The sequence below is a fragment of the Myxine glutinosa genome, chromosome 3 (genome assembly GCF_964187855.1).
Source record: "Myxine glutinosa chromosome 3, kmMyxGlut1.1, whole genome shotgun sequence".
NCBI lineage: Eukaryota > Metazoa > Chordata > Myxini > Myxiniformes > Myxinidae > Myxine > Myxine glutinosa.
Genome location: NC_136263.1, coordinates 214,952,497 through 214,965,847, shown reverse-complemented (window position 1 = coordinate 214,965,847; position 13,351 = coordinate 214,952,497). Strand labels below are relative to the sequence as shown.

The 13,351-nt window shown below is 43.3% G+C and overlaps 1 protein-coding gene and 1 non-coding gene across 2 annotated transcripts in view; both read right to left on the bottom strand.

Annotated features, from left to right (window-relative positions):
- Positions 1 to 13,351, bottom strand: part of LOC137422874 (ephrin type-A receptor 5) — a 224,919-nt gene that overhangs the window by 57,778 nt on the left and 153,790 nt on the right. The window contains exons 10-11 of the mRNA XM_068109498.2: positions 11,583 to 11,644; positions 641 to 766 (exon numbers count right to left, since the gene is read on the bottom strand). Coding sequence (XP_067965599.2) covers positions 641 to 766; positions 11,583 to 11,644 — 188 coding nt within the window. The remainder of the gene's footprint in view (positions 1 to 640; positions 767 to 11,582; positions 11,645 to 13,351) is intronic.
- On the bottom strand, positions 2,847 to 2,953 carry LOC137411830 (U6 spliceosomal RNA). Its single transcript, XR_010981406.2, has one exon. It is a non-coding gene; the product is annotated as a U6 spliceosomal RNA (small nuclear RNA).

Below are 13,351 nucleotides of genomic sequence, written 5' to 3'. Positions count from 1 at the left end.
TTCCTTCCCTTAGTTAAACATTATAATATATATATATATCAGTCACTATGCGACCTTCATATCATCAGTGGAGAACCGCCAGCAAGGCGTCCCATACAGCTGCTGCTGCACCTTGCTGGGAGCGATAAGCACCGCCTGCCACGCGGTGACGTTATCTCTGGTATCCACTCATCATATGGAGTCGACCTGGATGTGGTTGGGAGTTACTAATATTGGTATCTGTAATCTGGTTCTCCAACCTAGGTCTTTCCAAAGATTTAGGTTGGAGAACCAGATTACAGATACCATATATATATATATATATATATATATGAGCATACACTGGATCAGCACGTTGCTGCTTCCTTGGACGACTCCTCGGCACCATCCCAACACACACCCCTGAGTGTGCTACGGAATGAGGTGTTTTTACGGCGGCCGGAGTGCAAATCCTGCCACAAACCTCCTTGAGAGAGGACCCAGTACCCTGGTACTCATTTCGCCGACCTCGGAAGGGTGACAGGCTGAGTCAACCCCACCTGGTATTAATTCAACAGCAGAACGGGATTCGAACTCAGGACCTTAGGATCCCAAGTCCAGCACCCTAACCATTAGGCCAACACCAATTACAGTTAAACATAAGTGAGCATGATTTCCATACCTGCTCCAATTACTTTCTCAATCTTGATGCTTGATGGGTTGATCTCTTTGGCAAAATCCTTGACTGCCTGTGCAGGATCCTCGTACGTGTGTGGATCCACATACGTCTTCATTCCATGAGCCTTCACTGTGTAACACACATGACAAGTGCACGTGTCTCTGTCATCTTTGGCTTGCTATTTCCTTAAGCAACACAGCGTTAAATTATAATACGAATTGCAGGCCTGTACGACCTGCGTTCAACACCAACGCTCTGTTTTTCCCAATTGATCCTTTGTTTTTTATTTGTTCACCTCTTCGTATTTGTTACCATTTGTGTGATAACAATAATACACCAAATATGAACAATGTCGAAAATTTACACTCTCAAAGGTCCAAACTACAATGTCAAATACACCTCTATAGGCCTCCCTATATGTTCATAGATATATGTATTTTCCTCCAAGTTTATTGATGATAATGATAAACAAAGAATGGCAGACTGATCCTTATTAAAAATTTGCCCTCATCAAGTAATGATATCAAGAATGACACCAACATTCATTCCTCATTTCATTACCAATACAGTATATATATATATATAATTTTTTTTTTTTTAATGAAGACGGGGCTCATTGGAAAGCTGGAACAATGAACGGCTCAGCACACAACAGAACAAAAGAGTGGAGGGTGCAAGACCAGGAAGGTGGAGGTAGAAGACAGAGACCACTGACCTGTCAGTGATAGTGAAGTGATAGGCCCATAGACTCTGCTTCACCAGGGGAGATTCCAATGATCTTAAAGGCCTTGGTTTCCACCGACGTCAAGCTGAGCCAGATGTGAGGCAAGGGAGCCGGCCTAGAGGGGAGAGCAATACTCCATCAAGCTGTGGACGAAGGCCTTGCCGGTGGATTGGAGTTCAGATGTGCCAAATGAAGAACTTTGTACAACGGAGGATGCCCGGTCAGCGGCTGCCTTTGCAGGCCAACTTTAGAAAGATCATGGCTGATAGTGAGACCCAGGAGTTTGAATGACAGAACTTCCTTAAGAGGATTGTTAAGAAAGAAGTTAGGAGGGTTTGCCAGATGGTCCTTTCGGAGAGGGATGTTGAGAGTGTGAGATTTGTCAGGATTGAAAGACATGTTCCAAGTGTTTGACCGACTAGTGATTTTTTCAAGGTCTGAAGAGGGAAGACGCTGCAGCCTGTCTGTCTGAAGGACGAAGGATGACACAGCAGAGGGTAGAATCATCAGCAAATAGATAAAGAGGATTTTCCAGAGAGTGAGCGATCATTGATGAAGATTAGGAATACGACTGGGCCCACGAAATAAGCTCCACTGTCATGAGAACAAATCCATACGGTTACCAATGAAACACAATGAAGAACTTTTTGGTGTTTTACTGTTTCTTATTATCTTATTAATTAAAAAGAGAGCTGCATGGCTAAATTATTTCGGGACAGGCTTTCAATAGCAAGGAAGCTCTGATGCACGAAACACCGAGGATGCCAAGTTGAACGGAACTTTGCCATAGTTGCCGGCACTGCTTGAGCAGCCAGAAGAGCAATTCCCCAGCAAAGTCAATTGAAAGCCAAGTGAATGCAGTCTCGTATGAGCGACTTCCAGGCTCAACAAAATCCCAGCAGAATTATTAGCATGCAAAACACCGTTTCCTTTTCACAGACATCACGGTCCTTGGGCCGCTATCCTTGGGCACGGTGAGACGACGCCGGTCTCCGCAGCAGGCCGGATCCAAATGAGATTGCCCTGCTATCAGAGTGCGGGTCAGAGTAGATGTGTTAAGCTCAGGTCTTGTTAGTGTATAGAACACTGTGACCAAAGCACATTGATTGAAACCCGTGACGTTCACGAACGTAGGAACTGCTGCACTGCTGCAACCACCAAGGAATGGTTCCTGGATTATGAATTTTGAGATAATACTGATTAATTATTTGTATTTCTTGGAGAGAGAGAGAGAGAGAGAGAGAGAGAGAGGGAGGGAGAGAAAGAGAGAGAGAGAGAGCGAGAGAGAGAGAGAGAGAGAGAGAGAGAAGGGGGAAGTGAGAGACAGAGAGAGCATGAGAGAGCGTGAGAGAGCGTGAGAGAGAGTGTGAGAGAGAGAGAGAGAGAGAGAAGGGGGAAGTGAGAGAGAGAGAGAGAGAGAGAGAGAGACAGAGACAGAGACAGAGGGAGTGTGAGAGAGCGTGAGAGAGATAATATTTCCCTCACAACACACGTGTACATATGTATATCATATGCGCTTCACTAACGATCAGGGGCCATGCTAATCTTCTCTGTATCGTTCCAATTTTTGCATATGTACTGCCGAAGCGAGCGTGAGAGAGAGAGAGAGAAGGGGGAAGTGAGAGAGAGAGAGAGAGAGAGAGAGAGAGAGAGAAGGGGGAAGTGAGAGAGAGAGAGAGAGAGTGAGAGAAGGGGGAAGTGAGAGAGAGAGAGAGAGAGTGAGAGAAGGGGGAAGTGAGAGAGAGAGAGAGCGAGAGAAGGGGGAAGTGAGAGAGAGAGAGAGAGAGAGAGAGAGCGAGAGAAGGGGGAAGTGAGAGAGAGAGAGAGAGCGAGAGAAGGGGGAAGTGAGAGAGAGAGAGAGAGCGAGAGAAGGGGGAAGTGAGAGAGAGAGAGAGCGAGAGAAGGGGGAAGTGAGAGAGAGAGAGAGCGAGAGAAGGGGGAAGTGAGAGAGAGAGAGAGAGAGAGAGCGAGAGAAGGGGGAAGTGAGAGAGAGAGAGAGCGAGAGAAGGGGGAAGTGAGAGAGAGAGAGAGAGCGAGAGAAGGGGGAAGTGAGAGAGAGAGAGAGCGAGAGAAGGGGGAAGTGAGAGAGAGAGAGAGAGCGAGAGAAGGGGGAAGTGAGAGAGAGAGAGAGAGAGAGAGCGAGAGAAGGGGGAAGTGAGAGAGAGAGAGAGAGCGAGAGAAGGGGGAAGTGAGAGAAAGAGAGAGAGAGCGAGAGAAGGGGGAAGTGAGAGAGAGCGAGAGCGAGAGCGAGAGCGAGAGAGAGAGAGAGAGAGAGAGAGAGAGAGAGAGAGACAGAGACAGAGACAGAGACAGAGACAGCGTGAGAGAGCGTGAGGGAGAGAGAGAGAGAGAGAGAGAGAGAGAGAGACAGAGACAGAGACAGCGTGAGAGAGCGTGAGAGAGCGTGAGGGAGAGAGAGAGAAGGGGGAAGTGAGAGAGAGAAAGAGACAGAGAGAGCGTGAGAGAGCGTGAGAGAGCGAGAGAGACAGTGAGAGAGAGAGGAGGGGGAAGTGAAAGAGAGAGAGAGAGGAGGGGAAAGTGAAAGAGAGAGAGAGTGAGTGAGAGAGAGAGAGAGAGAGACATAGAGAGGGACAGAGACAGAGAGAGAGAGAGAGGGAGAGCGAGAGCGAGAGCGAGAGAGAGAGAGAGAGAGAGAGAGAGAGAGAGAGAGAGAGAGAGAGACAGAGACAGAGACAGAGACAGCGTGAGAGAGCGTGAGGGAGAGAGAGAGAGAGAGAGAGAGAGACAGAGACAGAGACAGCGTGAGAGAGCGTGAGAGAGCGTGAGGGAGAGAGAGAGAAGGGGGAAGTGAGAGAGAGAAAGAGACAGAGAGAGCGTGAGAGAGCGTGAGAGAGCGAGAGAGACAGTGAGAGAGAGAGGAGGGGGAAGTGAAAGAGAGAGAGAGAGAGGAGGGGAAAGTGAAAGAGAGAGAGAGTGAGAGACATAGAGAGGGACAGAGACAGAGACAGAGAGAGAGAGAGGGAGAGCGAGACAGAGATTTAGGGAAAATATTTAGAGAGCATCCATAAAAAAATTTTTTAAAATAATTTTAAGATGCCACAGATCAGGGATTGAATTGAATGACCAAGTTGATGCAAATCTAAGTTTTAACACAATCTGTATATTTATAATATCATCAAAGATAACATGGCACGTCAGAAGAATATTATTCTGTTGAAGCAGTTTGTCAGTGTTTAGATTCTTGGACAATGTTGTTGTAACAATAAACTAGAACTGCCACTTTACAACTGTTGGCAGTGATGAGCGGTTTATTCTGCCTTCCCGCTTTCATACAAGCCCGCTTTTGATACAACCCCACTTTCATTGGACATGCTTTGACACAACCCTCCTTGGATACAACCGTGATACACACACACACACACACACACACACACACACACACACACACACACACACACACACACACACACACACACACACACACACACACACAAACACACACACACACACACACACACACACAATTAATTGTACAGTATCGGTTGTTCCTAAACTTAAATAATTTAATGGATTGTTGTAAATGATGTTAATTTCACAACATCCCATATTCAACTTTATTTAAATTGTAAACCTCAAACATAGTTTCTCCACCTAAAGCAAGAACGTTAACCTGGAAGCAATTGACTAGTTTCCCGACTGCATGGATCATCAGCACACACATCCCCATCCTCCCCCCTCCCCCACACACACAGATCCCACCTCCCCACATACACACACACACAAACACAGACACACACACACACACATCCCCCTCCCCCCACCCCCCACACACATACACACACACCCCACACACACACACACACATCCCACCCCAACACACACACACACACACACACACACACACACACACACACACACACACACACACACACACACACACACATCCACACACACACACATCCACACATCCACATACGCACACACACACACACACACACACACACACACACACACATCGCCCCCCCCCCCACACACATATCCACACACACGCACATCCCCACATGTGTGCACACACACACACACACACACACACACACACACACACAAACACATCCCCACACTTTATAACAATCCCGCTTTCACATTATTATTATTTTTCTCCATCAATTTATCCCTCAATGATGCTCAAGAAATTTCATCCTGATCGGATGAAGTTTTGTACTTGTCAAATTATGACGTCATAATGGAGGCACCTATGACATCATCATTTTTTTTTTCTACATCAATTTATCCCGAGATGATGCTCAAGAAATTTCATCCTGATCGGATGAAGTTTTGTACTTGTCGAATTATGACGTCATAATGGAGGCACATATGACTTCGTCATTCACAAGGCTTATTCTCCATGGATAGTTCTTTACAATGAGATATGTCTCAATCTTTTCTACGCAGGGCTTTTGGAGATATAGAGATGTAAAGTTTTTTGGTTTTCCCAAGATGGCGGCTGTACCAGTGACCTGTGACATCATAATTATCTTTAAAAGATTCTTCATGCCCAGGCGCACCTGTGGTGAAAATTTCCTGTCAATCCGTGCAATGACTGCAAAAAAGCGATTTTTATAGACAATAAACCTGAACATCGCTGAGCCAGAATTATTTATATGGTCTGAGAAGCTCATGCGAAGTTTCATCTTCTTCAGTCATGACAACTGCCAGCTTCTCTGTGTGAAATGCGATCAGGTCAAAAATAGTCGTAATTTTGCCAAATATGTTTTAGTCGTGTGTTAATATACCTCAGCGATTGACAAATCTGAAATTAGAATTTTTTTGAGGTTCAAATTACCCCGTGAGATCGTTTCGTACGTTGCCTGCACGTCAGGTACAGTGTGATAAATAATTATTTGCCCACACACAAAGACTTCTTTACACAATAACAACTTCTAGCTTCCAGACCGTACATCCAATCATCTTGAAATTTTGCACACTTGTTACTCTTCATGACTTCTACTATAGTGTGAAGAGTCACGTCGATCAATGAAGCGGTTCAAGAGATATAATTTTAAAAATACTTTCGTTTAATTAACGATATCTGCGAAACCAGGTGACCTATCGCAAATTCCAAAAAGTCATTTTAGTAGAATCATATGCTGAACACATATGTGAAGTTTCCCCTCGATTGGATCAAAAATGAGGGAGGAGCTAGGTTTTAAAGGTTTATGCTTAGAAATGTCATAACTCCGAAACCATGTGACGCATGACATCATGCTCGCTGACTTTTTTGTTCTTAATGGGTATGCGATTCTGCCTGAAAAGTTTGGCCTCGATCTGTCCAGTCGTTTTGGAGAAAATGGGATTTTAGTGGTTTTTCAGGCTTTTTACTCAAAGCAATACGGCGGGAGAACCACGAGACCTACGATGTCATTATAATTTTATTTCTGCATCAATTTATACTGAGAAGATGCTTAAGAAATTTCATCTTGATCGGACAAAGTTTTGTACTTGTCGAATTATGACGTCATAATGGAGGCACATATGACTTCGTCATTCACAAGGCTTATTCTCCATGGATAGTTCTTTACAATGAGATATGTCTCAATCTTTTCTACGCAGGGCTTTTGGAGATATAGAGATGTAAAGTTTTTTGGTTTTCCCAAGATGGCGGCTGTACCAGTGACCTGTGACATCATAATTATCTTTAAAAGATTCTTCATGCCCAGGCGCACCTGTGGTGAAAATTTCCTGTCAATCCGTGCAATGACTGCAAAAAAGCGATTTTTATAGACAATAAACCTGAACATCGCTGAGCCAGAATTATTTATATGGTCTGAGAAGCTCATGCGAAGTTTCATCTTCTTCAGTCATGACAACTGCCAGCTTCTCTGTGTGAAATGCGATCAGGTCAAAAATAGTCGTAATTTTGCCAAATATGTTTTAGTCGTGTGTTAATATACCTCAGCGATTGACAAATCTGAAATTAGAATTTTTTTGAGGTTCAAATTACCCCGTGAGATCGTTTCGTACGTTGCCTGCACGTCAGGTACAGTGTGATAAATAATATTATTTGCCCACACACAAAGACTTCTTTACACAATAACAACTTCTAGCTTCCAGACCGTACATCCAATCATCTTGAAATTTTGCACACTTGTTACTCTTCATGACTTCTACTATAGTGTGAAGAGTCACGTCGATCAATGAAGCGGTTCAAGAGACATAATTTTAAAAATACTTTCGTTTAATTAACGATATCTGCGAAACCAGGTGACCTATCACAAATTCCAAAAAGTCATTTTAGTAGAATCATATGCTGAACACATATGTGAAGTTTACCCTCGATTGGATCAAAAATGAGGGAGGAGCTAGGTTTTAAAGGTTTATGCTTAAAAATGTCATAACTCCGAAACCATGTGACGCATGACATCATGCTCGCTGACTTTTTTGTTCTTAATGGGTATGCGATTCTGCCTGAAACGTTTGGCCTCGATCTGTCCAGTCGTTTTGGAGAAAATGGGATTTTAGTGGTTTTTCAGGCTTTTTACTCAAAGCAATATGGCGGGCGAACCACGTGACCTACGATGTCATTATAATTTTATTTCTGCATCAATTTATACTGAGAAGATGCTTAAGAAATTTCATCTTGATCGGATAAAGTTTTTTACTTGTCGAATTATGACGTCATAACGGCGCACCCATGACATCATCATTCACATATTTTATTCCGCATGGAGAGTTCTTTGCAATGAGACCAGTCTCAATTATTTCTGTGCAGCGGTTTTTGAGATATAGAGGTGCAAAGTTTTTTGGTTTTTCCAAGATGGGGCCCATACCACGTGACCTGTGACGTCATAATTACAATTAAAATATTCTGCAGGCCGAGTCGCTCCTATGGTCAAAATTTGCTCACAATCGGTCCAATTATTGCAGAGAGAATGATTTTTAAAAGAAATACGTTTTTTAAAATGGCAGGAGCACATTGAGTCATATGGCCTGCTCAGAAAAATGTTGCGTTTCTTCTTCTTTCAACAAAAAAGACTTCTAGCTTCGAGAACGTACAACCAATCTTGTTGACATTTTACACAATTGTTCCGCTTGATGAGATCCACATTGCATTAAAATTTCAAGTCGATCAATGCAGCAGTGCAAGAGTTAGAAGCATTTTATGATTTTCGTTCAACTATTTATTGCGGGCCAAGCCAAACCATGTGAATTGTTTTAACTTCCCCCCATGGGGAACATTTGTGTAAAGTTTCCACTCAATATCTACACAAATTATGGAAAAGATAGCATTTTAAGTTTATGCTTAAAAACGTCATAACTCTGAAACCATGTGACGCATGATGTCATGATCACCGAACTTTTTGTTCATCATGGGTATGCGATTAGGCATGCCATGTTTGAGCTCAATCTGTTCAGCCGTTGCGGAGAAAATGGTGTTTTCGTGTTTTTCACTAAAAATAATATGGCGGCCAAACCATGTGACGTATGACTTCGAAATTTTTTGCATTATAAGTTTTTTTTAACCAAGGATCTGGAAAAAAAAAAATCATTTTCGTGAGAGCAATGGATCTGTTTGACGAATTCTAACCTCGTAACGTTAGCACTTTTAATATACTAAATACACATGTTTTTTGGTCCCATTGAAGAGTTCATTAGAATGAGCCATTAATCAATTTTTTCAATTGAGCCGTTTCGGAGATATAGAGGGGCAAATTTGAAGGGGGTTTTCCAAGATGGCGCCCATACCACGTGACCTATGACGTCATAATTAGCAATAAAAAAATTATACGTGCCTAGCCGATCATTTGATGAAAATTTCCTGTCAATCGGACCAGCGGTGGCTGAGAAACTTAATTATGAAGTTTTCCGAGGTGCAAAATAGGGTGGAAGAATAATAATAAGAAAAACTTTAGGAAAAACAAAAGGCATTCCCATATAATGTATTTGTATAGGAAACCCAACAAGCATTCAGCAGCAAGCAGCTTTGGCAAAGAAAAGGTTAAAATTGGGACAAAAGTAGGCCTAACTTTCTTTTTTTGTCCAAACACCAATTCAATACAGCAAAGTGCAGCTCCTCAAGGGTAACTAGCAAAGTGCAGCTCCTCAAGGGTAACTGGAAGAGTGATGTTTTTCAATGACCATTACTTCATATTATATTTAACAAGGTGCAAAACAAGAAAAAATTGAAAATGTTATTTTATGTTCGATAATCAATTATGTCGGCATCGCCTTTACCTCTATAAATAAATGGATGGATGATGTTCGTGCGTCTTTTTACCTCCACCACTGAAGGTGGACGGAGGTTGTCTTTTCACACCTGTATGTCTATCTGTTTGGCTGTCGGTGAGCAGGATATCTCAAAAAGATTTGGGTGGATTAGAATCAAGATATTAAAATTGTTTAAGTAATTCTTCACCATTGAGAAATAGGGCCAAACTAGGTGGATGAGTTGGTTAGGTGACGAGAACAAGCTGATTCGATTTTGGTTCAGGTCCGAATCCAGATCCGGCCTATCCGTGGGATACAAAATGTAAACTGGTCAGCCTGGCGCAGGTATACGCTCTATCGAGTACCGTTGTAGTTTGTGTTTGCCATCATCTGGCTCACAGGAATATGCATTATCAGCAAACATCATTGGCATAATCAAGAAATACTTACAATTCTGAGGAAGGCCTCTTAATTTCCTTACAACCTCTACATTTATTTTGTTACTCCCAGTCGAAGGTCGGCTTTTCTCAAAACATTTGCTTTCCAGGAAGACATCATTGCATTCCGGCACCATTTTGTCATGGGATTGCTGCTGTTGCTATTCCATGTCCCTTCTATCCTCTCAAATCCCATAAGATTTCATCACCCGTCCTTGTCGTGTATATCAACTCTGTGGGCAATGTTATTTGTGCCAATCTGTCATATATAGTCGTAATAGTAGTAGTTATATTAGTAGTTGTAGTAGTAGAAGTAGTAGTTATTCTATGACACTCCCATCCTATGAAATCCCAACCCTCCTCCTTGAAGTCTGTATCCGCTATTTGCCGTAAAGAGAGAAAAGAAAGTGTATTTCAACCTGAAACTTTGTAGATTACAAGAAAACTTACTGAAAACTAGACTTTTGAACACAAGACATCATCACATGCAGATTTTCCAGTGATCAACATTATTCGTAATCAGAATTAGAGTATCCATATATAAACATGTATGAAATGCTTAAACAATGCAGCACTTTTGAAATGATGTAAACCACCCCAAAATGCTCTGTGTGCATGTGCAGAAAGCTCAGGAAGAGGAAGTGTTTGGGGTGAAATAAAATGTGTCGTGTGTCCGGGATAAGGACTGTGACGCGGAACGGCTCACCAAGCTTCTCAAAGAAGCCAAAGATACTTGGGAAAGTATCTGAGAGAAAGAAAAGTACCTGAGCCTTTGCACAACGAAAGACTTGCAGAACTTTATCAGCTCTCTGAAAGGGCACCTGCTCGTACTGCAAACTCATGATCGTGTGCGCCCGTACAAGGCCCAAGTGGAGGGACAGTGTTACACTAACCCCCAACATATCACTACCAGTGAATTGACTGTGTATCTGGATTAGGTTATTTGAATACCGATAGGAAGGACGTACCTGGGGATTGTGAATGTACAGATTTAGTTTATTTACTATTAATCATGTTGAGAGGGGCTACAGGAGCGTTGCGGGCTGTTATACATATATATATATATATATACATCTAGTGGAAGGCCTTCCCAGAAGAGTGGATGCTGTTATAGCAGCAAAGGGGGGGACCAACTCCATATTAATGCCCATGATTTTGAAATGAGATGTTCGATGTTCCGGTGTCCACATGCTTTTGATCATGTAGTATATATATACTGTTTGGTTCCAGAGCCACCGGGTAAAATAGACTAGATTTTTGCATCTGTTGCTAAAAGTTGAAGTTTGTGTTATATCCACTGCCCGCACCATCATGAAGTTGTACGAACCCGGCACCTCTCATCCACGGATATCTCTCGTATTTCCTATACAGAGTCCGATTTGCATTTGCACCCAACAATTACAGTTAACCATTTTGAAATTTCCACTCTTTCATTTAAATGCTGAAAATTATGTGAAAAAGACTAAAACCGATTCTTGTTTTTTCCCCATTTTTATTGATGAAAAAAGCGCATTGAAGTGAATCGGATGTCAGAGAAAACGTGAAGACGGTGGGAAAGTGTTTGCCTTTTGGTGAAGGAAGGGAAAAAGCGAAAGTACATGACGCCATCGATACTCACCTTGACCATTCTGAAACTGCAGTTTTTCTTCATCCTGTTTAGCTTTGCTGTAACCACAGTGTCTGCGAAAGAAAGACCTGACATTATCCTTCAATCAATAATTCACCCCGTCCTCATTCTTCCCGTTCCTCCACGTCTGCCCACGGCCCAATTGACCTCCCCATCCATCACGTCGCTTTCTCCACTCAAAACCTTTGCCTGCGGTGCATTGCCGGTCACGTGAGCCCCCCGAGGCTCGTGCTGCCCTTTAATGGGGCTCACTACGGGGCAGGTAAAACCGCTCTCGGAAGAACCTGTCGCAATAACATGGTAAAACGTTCGCTATGGTGAGGAATGCCGGTAGCTTGGTGCCATTGTGCATTTTTATAGAGGCCAAAATGCCATCGAGGTAAAATGTTAATGTATTTGGCAGCTTGAAGGAAATTTGGTGTAAAATGGAGGAGGGCACTAAAGGAAAAGCAAATACCATGCGGTGAAAGCATTCTGTGTTGTTAACACTTAAACTAGATTGAACGGCGGTGGATTCGGTGTTATTATAAAACTATCCAATATCACATTTATACAGCTCACATTATGCCATCACTCTTTGCTTACATTCTTCTGGAGGTTTAACATTTTTATTAACCATGCGTGGTACCATACAGTAAAAGAAGGATTGGAAATTCAGGAAGATAAAATACTTCACCAATTGGCACCTCTTGAGATGTAATGACTCACATAAAGTCACAAATGACAAAGGAGCACCTGTGAGCATCTACATTCCCGGCGTGGCGACTTTGGGAAACAGTGGCTGTGTCGGCCATTACGGCCCTGGATGTATATAAACACCATGCTGATGCTGATCTGATTGCAGAGCAAGAAAAATGTTTACTCTCACCATGGCACTGAGGACACCAGCGCACTGAGGACACCGTGGCACTGAGGGCACCGTGGCAATGAGGGCACCGTGGCACTGATGGCACCGTGACACTGAGGACACCGTGGCACTGAGGGCACCGTGGCAATGAGGGCACCGTGGCACTGATGGCACCATGACACTGAAGACATCATGAACTGAAGACATCATGAACTGAGGACCTCATGAACTGAAGACATCATGAACTGAGGACCTCATGAACTGAAGACACCATGACACTGAAGACATCATGAACTGAGGACCTCATGAACTGAAGACATCATGAACTGAGGACCTCATGAACTGAAGACATCATGAATTGAAGACATCATGAACTGAAGAAATCATGAACTAAAGACATCATGACACTGAAGACACCATCACACTGAGGACACCATGAAACTGAGGACACCATGAAACTGAGGACACCATAACACTGAGGGCACCATGACACTGAGGACAACATCGCACTGAGGACACCATCGCACTGAGGACACCATGTCACTGAGGACACCATGACACTGAAGACACCATGTCACTGAGGACACCATGACACTGAAGACACCATCGCACTCAGGACACCATGACACTGAAGACACCACTGCACTCAGGACACCACGACACTGAGGACCTCATGAAATGAAGACCTCATGAAATGAAGACATCATGAACTGAAGACATCATGACACTGAAGACACCATCACACTGAGGACACCATGAAACTGAGACCACCATAACACTGAGGGCACCATGACACTAAGGACCCCATCTCACTGAGGACACCATGGCACTGAGGACACCATGACACTGAAGACACCATCGCACTGAGGACACCATCGCACTGAGGACACCATCGCACTGAGGATACCATCAC